Raw genomic sequence first — 25,331 nt, forward strand, 5'->3', positions numbered from 1 at the left:
CCTATAAAATGTGGTTACACCATTATACACCATATGAAAAAGAGATGACACTAAACACACTGTAACCTGCAGATTTACACACACACACACAGCTGCAGCAGTAATACAGTGCTCCATCAGGCAGGCAGTAATCCAGTCTGACACTTCCCAAATGGGATTTTCCACAGTTCCAGAAGAGCGAGTGTGTGATAGCGGACGAGGGCGGGGCGTGGGGGGGGTGGGTCTTCTGAGACACAACAAAAATGGTCCTTCACTCGGACAAAAATTTGAGATAAAAGCACGCTCAAAAAGAGAAAAAAATCTGTACAGTCAGTGCTAACCTCACTTAACCTTTAGACTAAAATACAGTAAATAATATAAATATTTAAAAAAGTGTTTTTTTCCACACACCTGCTAATACACTCTCAGTCAGTCTAAAAATAACCATAATCCCTCACTTCTCTGTACTTTACACCAACCTGAGCTCCACCAGATCTCACTATCATGCATAGTCTGTATTTCCCGAGGCGCTGCAGCCAATCAGAATACAGCTATTAAAGCTATTTACATAAATTAGCTTTAAAGGAATCATCACAGCGAGCAATGGAGATGTAAAGAAAAGCAGGACTTTATATTTTTCAAATTTACTCTATTGCAATAAATAAAAAGCAGGCTCTGAGTTTGCACTAATGGACAGCTAGTTGTACACATGCATTTCTGGACAAGCTGCAACATCTAGAGGTCTGTGAAGCACGTGGAAGTGAGCCAGAGAAGGCGGAGTCTGGCTGACTGAGTGGCGGATGATGTAGATGGTGTGGGCAGTGCTGTGAAGGTTATTGATTGAAGGCTGGGATAGTGAGGTTCTCTGGGCTATATAGAGTCCTGCTCCGTCCCGTCAGTTACAGAGATTACTTTTGTCACTTAATTACCCAGTGCAGACACTTTGACGAGAGGTGAACACACACACGCACACACACACATACACACACACACACAAGAAGATGAAATGCGCACACGGTATGAAATATGAGCTGTCGACTAAACCTACAAACCAGCGCTGCCTATCAAAAGTTTGGGGACACCTCTGGATATTATATAATGATGCGTTGCTTACCTTGATGTTAATTAAGGAAGAAATAAAAGTCACAAAGGTTAATTACGATACAAGTTCTGATGTATCCACCACTGTGATCACTTCTGACTGGTTTAGATTATCTACAACCCAGCAAATTCCATACTAAGCCCACCGAACCCACCAAACCCAACTCTGAATCACAATGAATCACTCGGATTCTTTGTGTCACTCAAAATTCCACTGATTTACACTAAATCCCTCTGTATATTTCTTAATCATTCTTAATTACACTGAATCACTCGGAAGCACTTTGTATCACTCATAATCCCACCGATTCACACCGAATCTCTCTAAATTACATTGAATCACAGTGAATCACTCTGTATAATTCGTAATTATTTTTAATCACACTGAATCACTCAAAATCTTTCTGAATCACTTTGTTTCTCTAAAAAAAACACTGATTCACAACGAATCTCTCTACATCACACTGAATCACCCCTCGGAATCACTTTGTATGACTCTGTATTGACTTTGTATTAAATCGCTTGTAATTACTCTGAATCACACTGAATCGCTCGTAATCACAGCAAATCATTCTAATACTAATATCTTTTTTGATATTTAATCATGTGAAAAATGAAAATAATCCTGGTTACTTTTAAGTGTGACAATAAAAAATGTTAATCTAAAATTAAACACAGTGAATATTGTAAAAAAGTTTGGTGTCCAAAAACACAAAAAAAAATTCTGCCACTACTGCTCTAGAACCAGATCCAGAGCTCTGTCACACTTACAGCTGTTGGTGTCGTTGGCCACAGCAATGATTCCCATTGGCTGCTGGGGGATGTCGGGCCTAAATAACTCTGTATATTTCTTAATTATTCTTAATCACACTAAATCACTCGGAAGCACTTTGTATCACTCATAATATCACTGATTCACACCGAATCTCTCTAAATCACATTGAATCACACTGAATCACTCTGTATAATTCGTAATCATTTTTAATCACACTGAATCACTCTAAATCCCTCTGAATCACTTTGTATCATTTAAAATCCCACTGATTCACAACAAATCTCTCTACATCACACTGAATCACTCTAAATCACACTAAATCACACATAATCTCTCTGTATAATAATTCATAATCATTTTTAATCACACTGAATCACTCTGGATCACTCTAAATCCCTCTGAATCACTTTGTATCATTTAAAATCCCACTGATTCAGAACAATTCTCTCTACATCACACTGAATCACTCTAAATCCCTCAGAATCACTTTGTTTCACTCAAAATCCATTGCTTTTAATTACTCCGAATTGCACTTAATCTCACTGAATTGCTCATAATCACAGCAAATCATTCTAATACTAATACCTTTATTGATATTTAATCATGTGATAAATGAAAATAGTTCTGGTTACTTTTTAGTGAGATAATAAAAAATGTTAATCTAAAATTAAATAAAGTGTATATTGTAAAAAAGTTTGGTGTCCCAAAACACAGACAGCTGACCTATAAAAAAAACTTCTCCCACTACTGCTCCAGAATCAGATCCAGAGTTTGGTCACACTTACAGCTGTTGGTGTCGTTGGCCACAGCAATAATTCCCATTGGCTGCTGGGGGATGTCGGGACGCAGAACCTTCATGTCGGAGCCGGAGAACTTGCCAGCTCGGAGCACGGCCCTGCGGACCCAGTCCGTCCAGAAGATTTGATCCCCATAAACAGCCAGACCGAACGGGTGAACCGGCTCGTTCTTCAGAATCACCTGCAGAGATTACAGCTCACACTCTTATCAACCAGTACCAGAACTACAGAAAACTACAATTTTTTGACGCAGCATGAGTTGTGACACAAGCATACTGTAATTCCAACTTGGGCTGGGCGATAATTCGAGTTTTTAAGAATTATCACTTTCAATATTTTCGTACAAAATATCCTATTTCTCTTTCCCAATCTCAAGTGTTTTGCAGCCTCCAATAGGTTTCCTTATAGGATTTCCCTGTATCTAACTCCATCCATCTTCCCATCACCTCTGACCAGCTTCCCAGTCCCTGCTGAAGAAAGCATCCCCACAGCATGATGCTGCCACCACCATGTTTTACAGTGTGGATGGTGTGTTCAGGGTGATGAGCAGTGTTAATTTTCCAACAGACAGAGAACTCTGCATTGAGGTCAATAAGTTTAATAGCCTTCACAGTGGGTGCTTTGCGGTGCAGGAAACTTTCAAAACCAATCCTGTGCGTGTAAACATCACCAAAGATGCTCGTCAGCCAATTAGATGTGTGTGCATTTGGGGGTGTTTTTACACACACAGGAGATATATCGAGATATTTTTGATCCATATCGCCCAGCCTATTTCCAACATGGCTAGGTATCAAATTATAATGTACAATTCTTACATGACTAAATAGTTATGCCATTTACAATTAACACAAAAATAAACACAAAAATATAAAAATATATTAAAAGCTAAACAGCCTACATGTTTTTTTACTTCCTACATATACCACAGGAACACAAAGATGCCCCTTGAAGAAACATATTACCCGGCATACACTTAAAAGTGGAAAGTATTTATTGTTAGCATTTAATATGTACTCTTTAAAAGTTGTGAATTAACTAATGTTGTGATGTCACAGAAATCAATGCATTTATCAATACATTCTATTCAGCTGACTGCAATTTAGCCCCTCCCTCTCACATTATAAGGAGTGTTTCAGGCTGGACTGATGTCTAAATATGGCCTAAATCCGGACAGCCAATCGGAAAGGAGCTAATTTACTTACGATGCGATGGCTGCCGTCATACTCGCAGCGCTCGATCTTGTCCAGTGTGGCGTCGGTGAAGTACAGCTTCTCAGACCGGTGGTCGATGGCCAGGCCGTTGGGCGTGCGGATGTCCGTCCCAATGATCACCAGAACATTAGAACCGGAGAGCTGCGCCCGCATGATGCTCGGAGACTGCTCGTTCCAGTTAGTCCAGAACATCAGACTAAACACAGGAGAGAGAACCGAGTGACTTCCTGTTAAACTAGCAGTCCAGAACATCAGACTAAACACAGGAGAGAGAACTGAGTGACTTCCAGTTAAAATAACAGTTCAGAACATCAGAGTAAACACAGGAGAGAGAACCGAGTGACTTCCTGTTAAACTAACAGTCCAGAACATCAGACTAAACACAGGAGAGAGAACCGAGTGACTTCCTGTTAAACTAACAGTCCAGTATATCAGACTAAACACAGGAGAGAGAACCGAGTGACTTCCTGTTAAACTAACAGTCCAGAACATCAGACTAAACACAGGCTAGAGAACCGAGTGTATAAAACACAGGAGAGAGAACTGAGTGACTTCCTGTTAAACTAACAGTCCAGAACATCAGACTAAACACAGGAGAGAGAACCGAGTGTATAAAACACAGGAGAGAGAACCGAGTGACTTCCTGTTAAACTAACAGTCCAGAACATCAGACTAAACACAGGCTAGAGAACCGAGTGTATAAAACACAGGAGAGAGAACTGAGTGACTTCCTGTTAAACTAACAGTCCAGAACATCAGACTAAACACAGGCTAGAGAACCGAGTGTATAAAACACAGGAGAGAGAACTGAGTGACTTCCTGTTAAACTAACAGTCCAGAACATCAGACTAAACACAGGCTAGAGAACCGAGTGTATAAAACACAGGAGAGAGAACCGAGTGACTTCCTGTTAAACTAACAGTCCAGAACATCAGACTAAACACAGGCTAGAGAACCGAGTGTATAAAACACAGGAGAGAGAACTGAGTGACTTCCTGTTAAACTAACAGTCCAGAACATCAGACTAAACACAGGCTAGAGAACCGAGTGTATAAAACACAGGAGAGAGAACTGAGTGACTTCCTGTTAAACTAACAGTCCAGAACATCAGACTAAACACAGGAGAGAGTACCGAGTGACTTTCTGTTAAACTAATAGTCCAGTGTATGAGGATATGTAGTTAGCACAATGCTAATCTGTGGGGTATAGGCTAAACCTTCCTTTCTCCAAGGTTATATTAACTTTATTGCTCCATTGCTAATTGTTAACATATAAGCCTCCATTATGGTTAGCCACACTAGCCTCATAGCTCCAGTACTAACTGGTGGGTTCTAAATTACTATTACATGTTAGCTACATTAGCTTTGTAGCTAAAGTAATTATTAGTTGGGTCTAGGCTTTCATTATCAGTCCCTCCAGTGCTAATTGGTGGTGTATAAGCTTCTATTACTTGGGTATTATTTGTTAGCTAAATTATTAATGTAGCTCCAGTCTTAATTGTTTGGTAAGGCTGCCATTATTTTTTTAGCTTTATTAGCCTTATTGCTCCATTGCTAATTGCTAACGTCTAAGCCTCTGTTGCCATACATGCTGTTAGCCATACTAGCCTCGTAGCTTCAGTGCTAACTGGTAGTGTATAAGCCTCCATTATTTGTTAGCCACATTAGCCTCGTAGCTCCAGTGCTAAATGGTGGATTATAAATTACTATTACATATTAGCTACATTAGCTAAAGTAATTATTGATTGGGTATGAGCTCTATTATATGTTAGCTACATTACTTGTAGTCGTAACTGTTTGTTGGGGTATAAGCTTCCATTACTTGCTAGCCATAATAACCTCGTAGCTCCCGTGCTAACTTCTGACGTATAAGCTTCTATTACTTGTTAGCCACACTAGCTTCGTAGCTTTAGTGCTAACTGATAGTGTATAAGCCTCCATTACTTGTTAGACACACTAGCCTCATAGCTCTAGTTCCAAATAGTGAGTTATAAATTACTATTACATGTTAGCTACATTAGTGTTGTAGCTAAAGTATTTATTGGTTGGGTATGGGCTTCTATTATGTGTTACATTTCTCGTGTCGCTCCAGTGCTAATTGGTGGGTAATAAGTTTCTATTGCTTGTTAGCTACATTAGCTTAGTATCTCCAGTGCTAATTGGTTGGTTATAAGTGTTTATTGCTTGTTCGCTACATTAGCTTCATAGCCCCAAACCTAATCAATGGGGTAAGTGCATCTATTTTCTATTAGCTACATTAGCTTTGTAGCTCCCGTGCTAACTGTTGGGTTATAAACTTCCATTACTTTTTGGCCACATTAGTCTCATAGCTCTAGTGCTAACTGTTGGTGTATAAGTTTCTATTACCTGTTAGCAACATTAGCTTTATAGCTCCAGTGCTAAAGCTAAACCCTAGCCAAGCCCTAGTTTTGTCCAGTTGATCTTTTTGTGATATTTAAATTTTTAAATGTGGTTTTGATCTAAACTCCTGGTTTAAGCAGTAAATGGGGAATCTCAGGGTGGGAATGGGGACACTGGTTTGTGGGCTGACCTCTGCTGCTCGGACTCCAGTATGAATCAGACGTTGGAGTGATCAGCACTCCGGTCACATCGCGCATGTCTAGCGGAGGAATTTAGCTCTGCATACAAATGGCCGTGATTTGGTTCCAGCAGAGCGTTTACTGCTCACACAGAACAGCAATGACTGAACACTACACTATAGTGAGTATACACCAATCATGAGATATAAGTGATAAAAATATAAATATACTACCAGTCAAATAAAACCCTGTTTTTCTCTGTATTTATGGCATTTAAGCTCTTCAGGTACAGTCAAGTATTTTAAGGAGGATATATTGTCCCAGGGATCACTGCAATAGTTAAAAACAGTTAAAACCTTCTCTGCCTTTCTGATATCTTTCTTGGCCTGCCACTTCTGGGCTTAATAAGAACTGTCCCTGTAGTCTTCCATTTCCTTACTATGTTCCTCACAGTGGAAACTGACAGGTTAAATCTCTGAGACAACTTTTTGTATCCTTCCCCTGAACAACTATGTTGAACAATCTTTGTTTTTAGATCATTTGAGAGTTGTTTTGATTAGCCCATGATGCCACTCTTCAGAGGAGATTCAAATAGGAGAACAACTTGCATTTGGCCACCTTAAATACCTTTTCTCATGATTGGATACACCTGGCTATGAAGTTCAAAGCTCAATGAGGTTACCAAACCAAATTTTGTGCTTCAGTAAGTCAGTAAAAAGTAGTTAGGAGTATTCAAATCAATAAAATGATAAGGGTGCCCATACTTTTGCACCGGTCAATTTTTGGTCTAATGCATATTGCACATTTTCTGTTAGTACAATAAACCTCATTTCAATCCTGAAATATTACTGTGTCCATCAATTATTAGATATATCAAACTGAAATGGCTGAAATGGCAAACACCCAAATATTTAGAACTAAAAATGATTAAGATTAATAGGGGTGCTCAAACTTTTTCATATGACTGTTTTTGTATTTGGAATTAGGGAGATGTTTGGAAATGTTGTCCATAGTTTATATAATAAAACAAAAATGTTAATTTTATTCAAACATATACCTATAAAGAGAAAAACTAATTCAGAAACTGAAGTGGTCTCTTAATTTTTTCCAGAGCTTTTTTTCCAACTAACTGAAGATGTGATTTAGCACAACATTTGTTTGGAATTCTTAGAACATTTAATATCTAAAATAAATAAGAAATATGATTTTTTTAATGTGAAATAAAGATTATTAGTTGGCACACTTTAGGTGTTTTTCTTTAAAACCATTTTTGCAGTGCAGAGGGGCATAAAGCCCTCTCCCTTTGGGCGGTGTTGTTTCTTTGGTAACTGATACTTTCTCACTCCCTCAGTGCTGAATACAATCAAATCCTCCTCACAGCAGTGTTCCAAGATCTACTGTAAACTCTTCCCAGATGGGATTAATATCTCCAAAATAACTCACTTCTGGCACTCGTCCAGGACGAAAGCTCTGGGGTGGTCGTCTCCGGACATGGTGACCACGGTCTCGCGGTCGTAGGCTCCCCAACGGTTCTGGTCCACTGTGTGCCGGGTGATGGTGGAGGTGGTGTAGCTGGTCCAGTAGAGCGTGTCCCACGCCCGGTGATACGCCAGGCCTTCCACAGAGCCCACATCTGCAGCACAGACACAGCACTAACTGACTCAGCGTCCAAACACTTTTACACTCTCAGATATAAACACACTGCTGCTGCCCTTGTACAGTAATTACAGTTATATTAACCGTAAAATATATTATACACTCATCATTAAAACTATAGCTGCATCCAGAAGGAAGTGTGGAATTGCCGTGCTGTTGAAGAGGAAGATAAAAGTTACCATAAACAATAGATTATTGAAGATTTTTTAGACTGATACGGGCAACATTTATTGAGCTACACGTACAGATATACAGAAGTCTCAGCATGGAGTATGCAGCATGAATAGTAATGGCTGACCATGGCATAGCATCTGTCATAGAATTTTCAAGGCAAGCTCCTGAGATGGCAGCAGTATGTGGACGAGCATTGTTCTGTAGAAAAGGTTGGGCCACTGGTTACAGGACCTCTTTAACGTAACTTTGGATGTCAAAGTGAATGTAAGGAAGACCAACACCATGACACCAAGTTTTCTGGACATGTGATGTGACAAAAAGTAAAATAATACAGGAAGATGATAAACCCTACACCTAACAACTGGAGTTATGCATGCGGCATAGCCAGGATGTATTACTTACCCAACTAACAACCACAAACACAACGATCTGATACTGGCTCGACAAGGATCCAGATGAACAGTATAACACTAAGTTCATGTTCCATTGCCTCAACAGCCAAGGACTCAGACCTACAGCGAAAGGTATGTGACAAATTACTACAAGAACAGCGAGGAAAAACACACCTATCACCAACACCCAGGTTATCCCCTTCATCCATAAACACCAAATACATTGGAAGCTCTTCACAGGGGTCATCAGGTAGGCACCTTACTTCATCAGTGTCTCACAAAATTAAGTCCACGACAATTATGGAAGGCTTACCAAGCTCGCTGTTGAAGCACTTTTTAACAAACTCCCTTCCCCACCTAACCACAGTTCTTCTTAGGTCCCGTCCACACAAATCTGGATATTTTTAAAATATTAGTATTTGTTTTGGCCTTCTGTCCACACGAAAACTGAGTTTTCGAACACTGAAAACGGAGCTTTTCAAAAACGCCTTCCAGGGTGAAGATTTTTGAAAACTCCGTTACCAGCAGAGCCGTGTGGACAGGGAAACAAAGCTTTCTGAAAAAGCTGATGTCACACAACAAGTTTTAGCTGTTGAGAATGAGCCTGAAACTGTGATTTGCAAATTAATAACATGTTTACAGCTTAATTTAATGTTACTCTCACATTACCTAACACAGCGGAGGTAATGGAGGTACAAACCTTACTGCAAACAGAGATTTTGGACCAGGTCTGGACGAACAAGCACCTGGTGGGACAATCTTGAAAAGGAAGTAGTTGTTGCTGAGGAGTGACAAGAGAATCCCTGTTCATTTCAGCATTTTTGACAGGTAAGGCAATTCCGTGTGGACAGGGATATTTTGGAAAACTCTGCTTGTGTGGACAAAAAAACTCTATTTTTATAAATATCTGGATTCATATGGACGGGGCCTCCGACAACTCCTTCACGACTGTCCTTAACATACAGCTACTAAATCCGAATTTAGCCAGCAATCTGTGGCAGATTTGTGGCAGATCTGTGGCAGATTTGCTATAAAACCCCTAGCACCTACCTCTACCAGTCTAATATATGCTTGCCACCCACGCTCACTTACCTCAGCCCACAAGTCTGTATACTTCAGCCTGACAATTGTTTTTTCTTATTTTATTCCAAGCAATTTTGAAGTGCTTCTATTGGTTATTCTGCCAAAAAGTGAAGAAGTATGTTCCTCCACTGACCAGATCTCCATTTGTAGATAAAAAGAGGTGGGTGGTCATGTTTATAACACTGCAGATGTGTTTAGGTGTAATCAGCTGTTGTTCTGATTATCTTTAATAATGCGTCACTGCTGTCTGTGCTGAGGTCACTCTGTTTAAGAATGCCTGTCCCGCCCGCCCTGCCACCCTGCCACCTAGGCCGAGCTACAGTCTGTATGTGGAAGTGTTCCAATCCTCATGCTGCGCACTTTCCCAAAGCTGAGCTTCCTCACGCCAGTGGTTCTGGTGAGGAGGAAGAGAATTCTGGCTGCTTTCCCCCCCCACATTTTTCAGCTCAGCTCGTCGCCCAGCGCCAGCACAGCCCGGGCCAGAGCCGAGCCACGGTTCTGAGCAGAGGCGGGACTCTGCGTGCCTGGCTTCAATTACATAAACGGGTCATGAGCAGAGCAGTGGAAGAATTAAGTGCTTGCAGGTCCAGAAAAAGTTCAGAGACTGAAAATAACAGAACTGAATAACAGAACCGGAGGGAAGGGAAAATATTACTGGGCCTGACGGCGACCCGACACTGCCAGAACTGCACTCTTCTAAATGTCTTGAGCAGAGCACCTCAGTAAACACTCACTAAAGTAAAAAAGAAATGTGAAGGAGAAGTCATTCTCAAACCATACAAACAATAATCTATATCATAAAACATATACAATACTATATACAGTGCTATTTATACTACAGTTAACACTAGCATACCTATAACATTAGAATGCTGAACCCAAAGTAAATTTAAGTTAGTGTTTAGAAGTTTCTTTGTTAGTTTGTTCAAGTTTTGTGAGAGTGTCTACCTGTAATTACCTCTATATAACGTTCGAATACTAAACCCAAATAAATCCAGATAAAGTCAGTGGTCAGTGAGCATGTCAGGGGGCGGCTTGTGCGTCTACATAAACAAAGGTTGGTGCACAAACTGCGTGTTGGTAAACAGCCACTGCTCCGAGGCGACAGAACAGCTGACTGTAAAGTGTCGTCCTCACTATCTGCCTCGTGAGTTTTCGGCGGTGTTTGTGATTGCTGTTTGTGGCGTTTATCGCCGCTAATAATCACTCCAAATCGTCAGGCAGGTTGTAAACGAAGCATTGCTCTTTATTGAATACCAGGTGCGAGCCTCCCAGCTCGCGAACGGGTGAATAAAGTCTGATTCACACATGCGCAGTAGGCACTTACATCACTAGAACAGGTTATACTCCACATGACATCTCCCCCTCCATGTAAACACGGGAACACAGAACACAAACAGCAACTCTTCAAGCAAACATTCACGTCGCTCAGTCCAAGTGTACTCAAACAAAACCAAACCAACTACATAGCATGCAAAAACAAGCAAAATGTACACATTCTGTGTTTTTTTTTTTTTTTTTGTTTTTGTCGTTCGTCTAATCCGATGCAAAAAAAAAAAAAAAAAAAAAGAAAAATTTCTCCTTCTATTTTTTTTTTTAACATTGGAATGTTTTTTTTTTTTTTTTTTAACAAACAACAGTAACTGACTATGGGTGTGGGTGGACTACCAGACTGCCCTTAGTGTCCATCATCTCAGTTAACTAGCATACCTGGGGTTTGGTTTAACAGTCCTCCCAAACCTGGTGGTGACTTGAACTAAGGGTTGAAGAGAACCAGGGGCATCAGCAGGAAGATGACTCTTGGTGATGCTTAAGTCCTGCTTTACTGGCACACTCTGTCCTTGTTGGTCCACCGGCTGAGATACCTCCACCTTTGGAAGTGAGGGCAGCTCCTGATTCACCAGCTGGATGTGACGTCGGTTCCTCCGGGGTGTGTCGCCCCGCCCAGTCTCCAATGTAAATGAGCGTGGCGTAGCATCCTGGCACTTCACAGTTGCTGTGGTTGTCCAGGCCTTTTCTCCGTCAACCTTCATTCTAACTCTATCACCTATAGCTAGTGGTGGAAGGGGTTTGGTAGAGTACCTGCGGTTGTAGTACTTTTCATAACACTGTTTCGCTTTTGCATCCTTTGTTTTAACAGTCTCTAGGTCAGGCCACATGGGCTGCAGGTTCTCTTTTAGAACTGGAAGTGTTGTGCGTATTTTTCGTCCCATCAACAATTTAGCGGGGCTTTCCCTTGTTGGCTCTGTTGGGGTTGAGCGGTAACTCAGGAGAGCTAGGTGGGGATCATCTTGCTTTAAGATCCACTTTGCAGTCTTTACAGCTCGTTCCGCCATGCCGTTGGATTGTGGGAAATGAGGGCTTGAAGTAACATGCTGAAAATCGTACTCAGCTGCAAAACATCTGAACTGTTCCGCGGAGAATTGAGGACCGTTATCTGTCATAACTTCCTCAGGAATTCCAAAGCGTGTGAAGATACTTTTCAGCTTTTGTATGACAGTGTCAGAATTTGTCTTTGGCAAATCTAGGATCTCGAGCCATCTTGAAAAGTAGTCTACCACGATCAAGTAATGACGACCTTTGATTTCGCACAGATCGGCAGCGAGCTTTTGCCAAGGTAGATCTGGACATGGTGTGGTAATCAACGGTTCTCTGTTCTGGCTCGGCCTGTGGATATTGCAGTGTTTACATGACGACACAAGCTTTTTCACTGCACCAGCGATACCAGGCCACCACACTGCACCCTTATATCGCTCTCTGCATTTGGTGAGGCCTTGATGGCCCTCGTGAATCTTGTGCAGCATGTGCTCTCTCATGCTTTCAGGGATTACAATCTGTTTGCCGCGTCGCAGCATGCCGCTGGCCTCACTAAGTGAGCCACGATGTTTGAAGTATGCAGTCGCTTTCACGGCTACACTCTTCAAGTGTTCCGGCCATCCATTTTGTACGTACTTAAGGACACTCTGGAGTTCTCCATCTGTTCTTGTCTTGTCTTTTATCTGTTCAATGGTTGGCTTCCTCACTCGTAGATCCTCCTCCACTGAGTCTACGTATGCTTTCACCTCAGCTTCTAGGTCACCTGGAGGGATGTCCACCAAAGGTTGCCTAGATAGGGCATCTGCAACAACTAGGTGTTTCCCTGGAACATATTCTGCAACTGGATTAAACTTCATCAACCGGATGAGCAAGCGCTGACAACGTAGAGGTGTGGTATCTAGGTCTTTTGAGTTGATGAGCGTTACTAGTGGCTTGTGGTCTGTAAGCAACTTATAGCTCTCTAAGCCACAAAGATACTGGTAGAAACGCTCAGAGGCCCACACTCCTGCGAGGCACTCTTTTTCTATCTGAGCGTATCTTTTTTCAGCATCAGTCAAAGTGCGCGAGCAAAATGCAACAGGCTTGAGTGCTCCATCATGGCTCTGCAGGAGGACTCCTCCGAGCCCATAACTGCTAGCGTCTGCACTAACAACAGTTGACTTTGCAGGATCAAAGAATGCTAAGACAGGCGCTGATGAAATTAGCTGTTTCACTTCTGAGAATGCTCTGTCTTGCTGTGGTCCCCAGCACCAATCTCGCTCAGACTTAAGCAGTTCATTGAGTGGTTGCAACACAGTGGAGAGGTTTGGTAAATACCGCCCAACATAGTTCACCATTCCAAGCAGCCGTCTCAGCTCACTCACGTTCTGGGGTGGTTCCATTGCGGTTATGGCTTTGACCCTCTCTTGGTTAGGGGCTATACCATCTTTGGTCACCACCTGTCCTAGGAAGTTCAGTTCTGGCTGGCTTAACCGACATTTGTCCTCGTTGAGCTTTAGGCATGCAGCTCTTATGGTCTCCATGACCCTCTTTAGTCTCTGATCGTGAATTTCCTGGGTTTCTCCTGATATTAAAATATCATCCATGTATACGACAGTCCCATCATGCCCCTGCAGCAGCTCTGACATTTTCCGTTGAAAAATTTCAGGCGCTGAAGTAATCCCGAAGGGTAGCCTCCTGAAACAGTATCTACCAAGGGGTGTGATAAAGGTGGTCAGGCGCGCACTATTTTCCTCCAGAGGGATTTGCCAAAACCCACTCTCAGCATCTAAGCTGGAGAACACTGTACCTTTTGCTAGCTTGGGCAATATCTCATCCAAGGTAGGCAAAATGAACTTCTCACGTTTCACGTTCTCGTTCAGTCTTTTTAAGTCAACGCAGATTCTTACTTTTCCATTCTTTTTCATTACTGCTACCATGGGCGCACACCATTCGGTCGGTTCGGTCACTTTCTCTATTATGCCGATCATCTCCATTCTCTTTAACTCCTCTTCAACTTTAGGGAGTAGGGGAATGGGAACCCGTCGTGGTGTAGCGATACTGTACGGCTGTGCCCCATCTTTCAGGGTGATTTTTACTGGTTCTCCTTTTAAGGTGCCTAGGCCACCACTGATCTCGTCAATGCGCTTAATTAAGCACAATTTAGTTGCCACAGTTCTGCTAAGAAGGTTTTCTCCATTGGTCTTGACCACTACTACCCGAAAGCTGCAGTTCCGTAGTTGGCCATTGACACGAGCCTTAATTTTAGCTAAAAACTGCCCTCTGGTGGCCACCATTCCTCCAGGACTTTGTAGGGTATTTTTCACTGCACAGAGCTTGGGCTTGTTCTCTAATGTTTCATATGTGGCTTCAGTCATTACTGAAGTGTCGGCGCCTGAGTCAATTTTGAATGAAACTGGCGTACCAGCTAAAGTTAAAGTTGTGCGCCAAGGTGGCTCATCCTCTACCAAAAAAGCGTCTTTGCTTTGTTTTAGCTCAACCGATCCTAAGAACATCGTGTCTTCCTCATCAGCCTCAGTAATCTCCTGCACAGCTGCCTTTGAATAGCATGCTGCAGCAAAGTGTCCAGTTTTGTTGCACTTTAGACATTTTTTTCCTTTTGCAGGACATTGCTCCCGGCCCGCATGATTTCGCCCACATCTTGTGCATGCTCCTTTTTTCGCTGTTTTGTTTACTTTTGCTACATTCCCCATTCTCCTATTTCCTGTCTTTCTGACTGATTTTACATCATCCACTTGCTCAGCACCTTTTCCTCCATCTGTATTCTGCGTTTTTATTAACTCACAATGCCTGGCCATTTCAATTGCAGTCCGCAGTGTTAGATCACTTTTCATTTGCAGTTTTTGTGACACTTGCTTGTCACGAATTCCAATCACTATGCGGTCTCGCATCTGCTCGTCTTTCTGAGCTCCAAAATCACAATTTTCAGCTAGCTCGTACAGCTGCCTGACAAATGCTTCTACACTTTCGCCCGAAAGTTGAACTCTTGAGTGAAACTTTGCACGCTCATATATAACATTGCGTCTCGGAATAAAGTGTTCGTCGAATTTGGCCATAACTACAGAGTATTTATTGGCATCTCCCTCGCTCTCGAACGTGAATGACTTGAATATGTGCTCAGCCTCAGCTCCCATCGAATAAATCAGGGCATTTACCTGCACTGTTTCCTCATCCGCCGTAAGCAGGGAAGCCACGCGGTACCTGGTGAACCTCTGTTTCCAGTCCGGCCATGCTTCTGGCTTGGAAAAATCAAACTGCTCCGGTGGAGCAAACTTCGCCATCGCGACACACTCTCCAGCCTCCTCTAAACACACGACCAACTTCTCCGTCGGCTCACCACGGTTTTGCTTCTGACACCATGTGGCGTTTATCGCCGCTAATAATCACTCCAAATCGTCAGGCAGGTTGTAAACGAAGCATTGCTCTTTATTGAATACCAGGTGCGAGCCTCCCAGCTCGCGAACGGGTGAATAAAGTCTGATTCACACATGCGCAGTAGGCACTTACATCACTAGAACAGGTTATACTCCACATGACACTGTTTACATAGCACCGGATGCTAATGCTAACAACGCGCTGAAGGAGCTTTATGACAACATCAGCTCGCTTCAGAACAAGCATCCGGACGCGTTCTACGTGGTAGCGGGGGATTTTAACCACGTAGAACTGAAGAACACGCTGCCGAGGTTTTACCAACACGTGAACATTCCAACGCGAGGTAATAACACGCTGGACCGTGTTTACTCCTATGTGAAAGACGCTTACAAAGCCTTCCCCCGCCCCCACCTCGGGCTATCGGACCACATCTCCATCATGCTGGTCCCTGCATACCACCCCCCACTACGACGCTCAAAACCCACACAGAAAACCATCACGGTGTGGCCCAGTGACGGCGCCGCTGTGCTGCAGGACTGCTTCGGCTGCACAGACTGGCAGGTCTTCAGGGAGGCTGCTGAGTGTGAGGGGGAGCTGGATCTGGAGGAATACACATCTGCTGTTCTCGGGTACATCAGCAAGTGTGTGGAGGATGTCACTACTACCAAGACTGTGACTTGCTACCCGAACCAGAAGCCCTGGCTGAACGCAGAGGTGCGTTCCCTGCTGAAAGCCAGGGATGCTGCCTTCAGACCTGGAGACTCGGATGAACTCAGGAGGGCTAGAAGAGAGCTGACTGCTGGAGTTAAGAGGGCAAAAGCTGCATATGCTCAGAAAATCCAGGGACACTTTTCCTCCCAGGATCCACAGAGCATGTGGAGGGGCATCAAGTGCATCACGGACTACAAATCTAACGTTGCACAAAGCTCCAAAGACCCATCCCTGCCTGAGGCTCTCAACACGTTCTACGCCCGCTTTGAGAACCCTGACACACCCCCCAGCACCAGACTCCCACACTCACCAGGAGAGGAGCCCCTCAGTGTGACACCAGCAGAAGTAAGGAGGACGCTGAGGAGGATTAACCCCCGGAAAGCTGCCGGCCCGGACAACATCCCCGGACAGGTGCTAAAAGACTGCGCAGACCAGCTCTCGGACGTCCTGGCCGACATTTTCAACGCGTCCCTCATCCAGGCAGCTGTCCCCACTTGCCTGAAGACCGCCACCATCATCCCGGTCCCCAAGAGCTCCACAGTGACAGGTCTGAATGACTACCGGCCAGTAGCCCTCACTCCGATAGTCACAAAGTGCTTTGAAAGACTGGCTCAGACCCACATCAAAGCCACCATCAACATCACTGTGGATCCACACCAGTATGCATACAGGAAGAACCGATCCACAGAGGATGCCATTTCCTCCGTGGTCCACACTGCCCTCACCCACCTGGAGCAGAAGGATTCCTACGTTCGGATGCTCTTTGTGGACTTCACATCTGCTTTCAACACCATGATTCCTCAGACACTGATAACCAAACTCTCCTCACTTGGACTGAGCTCTTCCCTGTGCAACTGGGTCCTAGACTTCCTGACCAACAGGCCGCAGTCTGTGAGGATTCACAACATCTCCTCCCCCTCCATAATCCTCAGCACTGGCTCCCCTCAGGGCTGTGTGCTGAGCCCCCTCCTGTTCACACTGCTCACATATGACTGCTCACCTCTCCATCCAGCCTGTCATATTGTGAAGTTTGCGGACGACACGGCAGTGGTTGGATGCATCACAAACAGAGATGAGTCCAGCTACAGGCAGGAGGTGGAACACCTGGAGGATTGGTGCAGAGAAAACAACCTCTGCATCAATGTAAAAAAGACAAAGGAGATGATTGTGGACTTCAGAAGGGGCAAGCATGCCCACCTCCCCCTGCACATTGGAGGATCTGCAGTGGAAGTGGTTGACAGCTACAGGTACTTGGGTGTGCACCTGACCAGCAACCTCACCTGGAGCAACAACACTTCCACTCTGGTCAGGAAGGCACATCAGTGGCTCTACTTCCTCAGGAGGCTGAGACGAGCTGGACTCGGGAGCGTAGTCCTCACCTCCTTCTACAGATGTGTGGTGGAGAGCGTTGTGTGCTCCAGCATCAATGTGTGGCATGGAAGCTGCTCTGCTGCAGACAGGAAAGCACTGCAGAGGGTGGTGAAGGCTGCACAGAGGATTGTTCCTCCAGATGCAGGAAAAGGGCCACCTGCATCAGGAAGGATCCCACCCACCCAGCACACGCACTTTTTGTCCCACTCCCCTCAGGCCGGAGGCTGCGGAGCATTAAGTGCAAAACAACAAGACTCAGAAACAGCTTCATTCCGGAAGCTGTAAGACTCTTAAACTCCACTTAACAACACATTGCAATGACACCAAGGACAAATTACTGTTTACTGTTTACAAACATGGTCACTTTACTTGCACTGAGACACTTTATCTCCACTGCTCTAATTCACATTATCATGCTGCTATAGCACACTTGCACTCTGGACTTCATGTTGCTGAACCTTCTACTCTCTATTTATTTTTTTTTGTATATATGATATATTCTATTTATTTTATTGTATTCTTTTTTTTATCTATATATCTATTAATAACAGCTCTTTGGGTGTAAAACTGGATCGTGAGATCACAATTTCATTCCACCTCATGTACCACATGTGATGCGAATGACAATAAAAATCTCCTTGAATCCTTGAATGTCTACCTGTAATTACCTCTATATAACATTAGAATACTAAACCCAAATAAACCCAGATAAAGTCATTGGTCAGTGAGAGTGCCAACCTGTAATTAACACTCTATAACATTAGAAAACTAAACCCAAATAAAATAATTGTTCAATGAGAGTGTCTACCTTTAATTAACATTATATAACATTAGAATACTGAACAAAAATAAACCCAGAAAGAGGCAGTGGTTAGTGACAGTGTCTACCTGTACTTAACTCTATATAACATTAGAATACTAAACCCAAATAAATCCAGATATAATCTGTGTTTAGTGAGAGTGTCTACCTGTAAAGAACTCTATATAACATTAGAATACTGAACCAAAATAAACCCAGAAAGATTCAGTGGTTAGTGACAGTGTCTACCTGTAATTAACTCTATATGACATTAGAATACAAAACCTAACTAAACCCAAATAAAGTCTGTGTTTAGTGACAGTCTCTGCATGTAATTGACATTATATAACATTAGATTACTAAACCCAAATAAACCCATAAAAAACTGTTTAGTGAGAGTGTCTACCTGCAATTACTCTATATAACACTAGAAAACTAAACCCAAATATATTCAGTGTTTAGTGAAAGTGTCTACCTGTAATTACTCTATATATAACTCTCTGTAACATTAGAATAATAAATCCAAATAAACATAAAATCACTGGTCAGTAAAAGTGTCTACCTGTAATTAAATCTATATAACACTAGAATACTGACCTGATACACATAATATGCCTAAAACATATCCATGACTTAGTGAGACTTTGTACATGAGTTTTGCACATTTCAAAATGCGCAAGGTGAACTTTTCCCATCGTTACAATAGCGAAGACACATTAAGTCAAGTCAAGTCAAGTAGTTTTATTGTCAATACTGCATATGTACAGGACATACAGAGAATTGAAATTACGTTACTCTCCTTCCCAATTTTACAGCAAGTACAGATAATAGATATAATAAAGGAGAATGGGAGACACTATGTGTACAATACAGCAGGGACACAAATAGACATACATGAGACAAAAACAAGGTGCAGTGGTGTGGGGGAGGAATAGATATATAAATATAAGTAAATAAGTAAAAAATAGATATATAATTATAATATAAAAGAGTGGGAGACACTATATGTTCAATACAGCAAGACACAATAAACATACGTAAGACAATAGTGCAATATTGATGGTGATTGAGATGGAATGACAGTAAAAATAGTAAATTACAGTAGTGCAAATACGGTATATGGTATATAGCTTAAGGCTGGTAAAGTGAATGGGTGCGTAAGTCCTTAAAGTTCACAGTTTAATTAAGTGGAATTAAAGTGCGTATAGACAGTGCAAGTATATCAGTAGTGCAGGTGTTGTGTAGTGCAAGTCCGTTTGGAAGGGACCAGTACTTTGTGCATTGTAGTGCAGAGTTTCAGTACTTTATTAGTGGGGGGGGTTCAGGATGCTGATTGAGTGTGTGCTGGGGGCAGGATTGGGATGGGGGGTAGAGCAGGAAGAGAGTTCAGCATCCTCACAGCCTGATGGATGGGGCTGTCTCGCAGTCTGCTGGTCCTCGCCCCGAGACTCCGCAGTCTCCTCCCTGATGGCAGCAGGCTGAAGAAGCTGTGTAGTGGGTGAGAGGGATCTCCTGCCAGACGGAGGGCTTTCTGTGTGAGGCGGGAGCTGTACAAGTCCTGAAGGGAGGGGAGAGAGGTGCCAACAATCTTCTCAGCTGCTCTCACGATGCGCTGGAGGGTCCTGCGGCAGGATGCTGTGCAGGCCCCGTACCACACGGTGAAACAGCTGGTCAGTATGCTCTCGATGGCCCCTCTGTAGAAGGTGGTCATGATGGGGGTGGGGGCTCCAGCTCTTCTCAGCTTGCGGAGAAAGTAGAGACGCTGATTTGCCTTCCTGGCCAGTGACGCTGAGTTGGTGCTCCAGGAGTGGTCCTCTGTGACGTGCACACCCAGGAACTTGGTGCTGCTCACCCTCTCCACAGCAGTTCCGTTGATGAACAGAGGGGTGTGCAGTGTGTGAGTTCTCCTGAAGTCCACAACAATCAAGAAAATACATCTGAAAATACTGCCTATAGATTGCTAAAATAGGGTCCAAAGTCAGTGATCAGTAAGTGTGCACCTGTAATTAAATCTATGTAACATTAAAATAAACCCAAACATACATAAAGTCTACCTGTAATTAACTTTATATACTATTACAATAAATTCTGTTTCATTTTACATTATTAATATCATACAGTAAGTGCAGATTTAGATGCTCTAAAGCCAGGTGTGAGTGTAGTTAGGGTTAGGTGCAGATGTATTTTCTTGATTATATTATAAATTAGATTTAACTGTCTTTCTCATTAAATTCAGAAGCACAGTCTTCTTGTGTTTATAATTTTTAAAGACAAAGGAAATGATGCGAGGAGGTACAAAGTCCAGCGTTGGCTTTTATCCGCAGTGAACACACAGTAAAGCGAGTTGCGGCGGGATGTGACCCGTAAAGCTTCAGAGACGCTTTTATAGGTGGAGAGCAACTAAACCACTGGCCAAACAGATTTCCCTGTTTATGGACCGTTGTCACCGAGCAGAGTTCAAAGGACATCTGGCTTCTGTCACACACTCATTCGCTCACTTGCTTGCTCGCTCATCCGCCGGCAGGTCCGGACGCTCTGTCTCTCTCTGTCCAGGCTGGATGATATCTGTAGGTTAATGAATGGACAGACGACTCTTCACCACTGTTGTGGACTGACCACCAGGTTTACTTTTTTTTTACAGACGGGGAATTTGGAATAACTGTGAACATTCACAGCCAGAGACTTCACCTCTTATCTTCTCCAGCCTCAGCCTTGTCTATCTGTGCTCCAGTCGGACACAGCACTGCGGAGACAGGGGACGAGTCGACCCATGGAGTCGACATGAGTTCGGACACTAAACTGGACTCAGAGGACAGAACTGCAACACAGGGTACTGCATTCCCCTGTGCAGAACAGACCCCTCTGGGAATGCGCTTTGGACTTCGGTATGTTTGACTTTGCTGTAATCACTCCAGCGAGGTGTTTTATCAATGCTTTACAGCGGTTGTAAATATCGATTAGCAGGAGCGCTGTCGTGTCTCTGCGGTCCTGGTTAAACAGGGTGGAACAGGAAATCAGGCTCCGGAATTCTCTCACAGCTTGGGAATAAAAAGCTTACAGCTGATGCCCTGGACTTTACAGGGAAGTGTTCTGATTTATAGGTTTCGACCTTGGAACTTGTTAAGAGCGTCAGGTTAGCGGAAAAGTACAAGCTTCAGAATAAGAAAAGTCAGAATGGGGACTCGTTAACGTCTGTGGCAGTCATGGAAAACGTTCCCACAGACTATACGAGCAATGTCTCAGGGCCTGGTGACGTCAGCAACATCTCAGGACCAACTGACGTCGAGCGGGTGCTGGTACCCATTCTGGACACTTTCATCCTGGTGACAGGTGTGGTGGGGCATGTCCTGGTCATCGTCATCATCTGCCGGACGATGAAAGGTGGGATCCGGCAGACGAGCGGAGCTGCACCCGGAGGAGTCCAACAAACGAATGCCAACGGAACAGACATTCTCCTGCTGTCGTTGAGCGTGGCAGATCTTCTGCTCCTGTCCTGTGTCCCGTATCACACAGTTGCGATAGCCACTCGCCACTGGCCTTTCGGAGACTTCATGTGCAAAGCTGTGAGCTTCCTGGGAGCTATGTGCACCTCTGCCAGTGCCTTTACGCTAGCAGCCCTAGCTTTCAGCCGCTATGTTATCGTGGTCCATCCGACCAAGGCATACCGTTGGCGGAGGGATGGCCGTATGAAAGTGGCCACAGGGCTGCTGTGGGCGCCAGCTGTTGTTTTAGCAATTCCTCAGTTCGCCTGGCGGACCCTGGTACCTGGAAATGTGGTACGAACAACCAGACAGGACCTGATCTGCTTTAACTTTCTCTCCGACTCTGGTCAGCTGGCGTACGGAGTTTGCCATTTCTTGTTTGCGTTCGCTCTTCCACTCGGGGTCATTGTGATTGCCTACTGGAAAATATACCACTTTCTAAGGAAGGCCAGACAGGGTCGGACGGGTCAAACAGACCGACTGGAACAATATCAGAACCAGGTGACCCACACCTCGGTCCTGCTGGTGCTGGCTTTTGCTCTATGCTGGCTGCCCTCCTACGGTCTGATGCTGGCCCAGCTTTCGGATCAGAGTTTAGCGATGGGGCCTTCACCGCGGTACGGACCGTTCGCCACCTTTGCTCGGGTCATGGCCACTTCTTCCACGGTCATGAACCCAATCCTCTACGTCTTTATGTCGCAAAAGTTCAGGAAAGAACTCAAGACACTTTTCCGAACAAGTGGCTGCAGAGAACAACCGCCAGCATAATTAATACTTTAAGAGTAACCAATTGATCCAACAGTGGAACAACTGTGGATTCTACACTGAAATAAAATTTGAGTAAAAGGTACTTAAAAAAACTTTCTGCATTTGCTTTTTTTAAGTAAATTTAATTCAGATCAATTTAAGTAACTTCAACTCAGTTTCAAGACTTAAATGTTACATAGAGTAAATAAGTGAACTGAATTTCAGTCAATCCTTTCTGTAAGTAACTTTTACTTAATTTATTTTTGCTGAATCAATCCTTTATGGTAACCTTTACTAAATAACTGCATACAATATTACCTAATTACAATAACTTTATTTATATTACTAAAATAATTTTTTATTCATAATATATTATAATTCCTGAAATGTAAATATTTTTTAGTTAAAACACACATATTGCACTCAACACATGTATGGCATGTAATACATTCTTTTAAAAAGGATTTCAGGAATTATAGTAAATATAAATATTTAAGTCTTGAAACTGAGTTTAAGTTACTTAAATGTACCTGAAATTAAATTTACTTAAAAAATGCAAATTTAGAAAGTTGCAAAATTTTTAAAGTAAATTTTCTTTTTTTTTTTTCAGTCAGAATTGTGTACAGTGGTGGAGAATAAAGCTTCCACTGGAAGTTAGTACAGTTATTACACAATTGTTATGAATACACTGCCTCATAAGGCCTGACTCAAGTTCTGAGAAGAGTTCTGATGAGATTTTGACTCTAAAACCTGTTTTTAAAATTGCATATCATTAACTCAGTGGCGGGATACATGATATATGTCGGAAGTAGTGCAGCAAAAAGTAGTCCCTAATGAAAACTGCATTAGTTCAGATGTCCCACTATTTTACCATCATTATTATCATTCCATATAAACTCAGGAATCTTTTGTAGGATCACCAGTGGGTTTGGACAGAAAATGTATGTTTATTTCCGTTTATAATTGAGGTTTTCATAAACCACCACTGTACAGAAACAACACCTGGTAATATGTTCTACAGTAAAGCTCAATTTCACACAGTTTAGTTAGTTAAGCAAAGAATCAGATATGATCATATTACAATATGCATAGTGAAGTGGGTATTGGTTGATGCTGGATTTTGTTCAAAATGTTTTAGCACTAATATCTTATATAACAGTAATTTTGTCTACTTCATTTTAATGACATTTTGGGATTTGTTTGGTTTGGTTTAAGTGTATTTACAGACTGTAACAGATCAAAACACTCATAAAAGAGCACTGCCTTAAACACTACCATACAAACAAATGCAATTTAAACAGCCAATCAGCAGCCTGGATTTTGGAACAAGTGTGTTTATTGGCTCGTGACTAATATAGTGTGTTTTTTAATGTGAATGATAGATACTTTTCATAGTGTTGCCATGCCAAGACCACTCCAACCTGTCAGGGTTTTACATACACTCCAAAACAAACGTGTTCTAGGGTTCTAGGAATCATAATAAATGTAAACAAAAACTGTTTGTTGCCTGGTTGAAAACAATCTTGCAGATGGTTCTTTATAAAATGACTCTAAAATGGATCTACAGCTCTGGAAAAAAATAAGAGACCACTTAAAAATGAAGATTTTTTTTATTTTACCAAATTGAAAACCTCTGGAATATAATCAAGAGGAAGATGTATGATCACAAACCATCCAACCAAGCTGAACATGCATGAAAACCAGGTTCCACCAAATATTGATTTCTGAACTCTGAAACTTTCTGAATCTGAACTTGTTTTGTTTTCAGAATTTAAGGTCTGAAAGCTCTGCATCTTTTTTTAATTTGACCTTTTCTTATTTTCTGCAAATAAATGCTCTAAATGACAACATTTTTATTTAGAATTTAGAAGAAATATTGTCTGTAGTTTATAGAATAAAAAAACTATGTTAATTTTACTCAAATATATAGCCTTAAATAGCAAAATCATAGAAACTGATTCAGAAACTGAAGTGGTCTCTTCCTTTTTTACAGAGCTGTATATAGCAGCAAGTGAACTATTTATAACATGTTTTTCTTTAGAGTTTTATCACTGGATAGAAAGGAGGAACATCTGTTTCACCAGACAAATGTTCAAACAGATCTTAGAGATTTTTGAGATCTTAGTTTTCTGATGGTTTTATAAAGATCTGTTTCAGTATCAGTACTGTTTAAGTGTCTTCCATCAATCTGAGCAAACACTCTTTACAGGACTGAATGAAAACAGGTCAGACATGCTGTGCTGAAAGAATCAACAGAACAGAACTGTTTGTTCTATAATATTTTGTTGTAAAAGAACACTGGACTCATTAACTGCTGTTCAGAGCTGATTCATGAATTATTAATATGATTAAAGTGAAACTTCAAAAGAAGCTAAAGTGTGTGTTTGTGTGTATATGTGTGGTTGTAGACTCTGCCCTGTTCTGCGCTCTCAAGTCTCTTGAGTCTAAAGACCTCTATATAATCACATGACATAAATTTCTTGATTATAAATATTTTCCATATTTTAGATTTTAGAGCAGGGAGGTGGGTTGGGATCAGAAGTAAAGAGATAAATCAGCAGCTCTGAAGAGATAAATCTCTTATATCATCTTTCACTGATTAGATAATGAAGAAGGAATGTAAATAATGAATTTTAAGTTGGCTTGGAAAAGAAAGCTTCTAACATTGAAAAAATAAAAAATAAAAATAAATAAATGTCTTACATCCAGTTGTATCTTAAATAGTTATGTGGTGTAGAGTACAAAAACATTTGGCTAAAAGCAGATGTGAGAGAGAGAAGGAGAGAGATAAAGAGAGAAATAGAGAAAAGTAGAAAGAGAGAG

At 42.3% G+C, this 25,331-nt stretch overlaps 2 protein-coding genes across 6 annotated transcripts in view; one reads left to right on the forward strand and one right to left on the reverse strand.

Moving 5' to 3' along the window:
* Window positions 1-25,331, reverse strand: part of lrp1aa (low density lipoprotein receptor-related protein 1Aa) — a 187,080-nt gene that overhangs the window by 37,267 nt on the left and 124,482 nt on the right. For all 5 annotated transcript variants that reach the window (XM_049471909.1, XM_049471912.1, XM_049471910.1 and 2 more), the window contains 3 exons: window positions 7,846-8,035; window positions 3,855-4,059; window positions 2,641-2,833 (listed from right to left, as the gene is read on the reverse strand). In XM_049471909.1, coding sequence (XP_049327866.1) covers window positions 2,641-2,833; window positions 3,855-4,059; window positions 7,846-8,035 — 588 coding nt within the window. The remainder of the gene's footprint in view (window positions 1-2,640; window positions 2,834-3,854; window positions 4,060-7,845; window positions 8,036-25,331) is intronic.
* LOC103039694 (galanin receptor type 1) lies at window positions 20,798-22,924 on the forward strand. The gene has a single exon (XM_015605604.3). The coding sequence runs from the start codon at window positions 21,483-21,485 to the stop codon at window positions 22,527-22,529; it is 1,047 nt and encodes a 348-aa protein (XP_015461090.2). The 5' UTR covers window positions 20,798-21,482; the 3' UTR covers window positions 22,530-22,924.

This window comes from Astyanax mexicanus, chromosome 24 (genome assembly GCF_023375975.1).
Source record: "Astyanax mexicanus isolate ESR-SI-001 chromosome 24, AstMex3_surface, whole genome shotgun sequence".
NCBI lineage: Eukaryota > Metazoa > Chordata > Actinopteri > Characiformes > Acestrorhamphidae > Astyanax > Astyanax mexicanus.

Bases quoted from the DNA above. Each gene is read 5' to 3' on its own strand.
- LOC103039694 (XM_015605604.3), top strand. From the start codon at position 21,483: ATGGAAAACGTTCCCACAGACTATACGAGCAATGTCTCAGGGCCTGGT.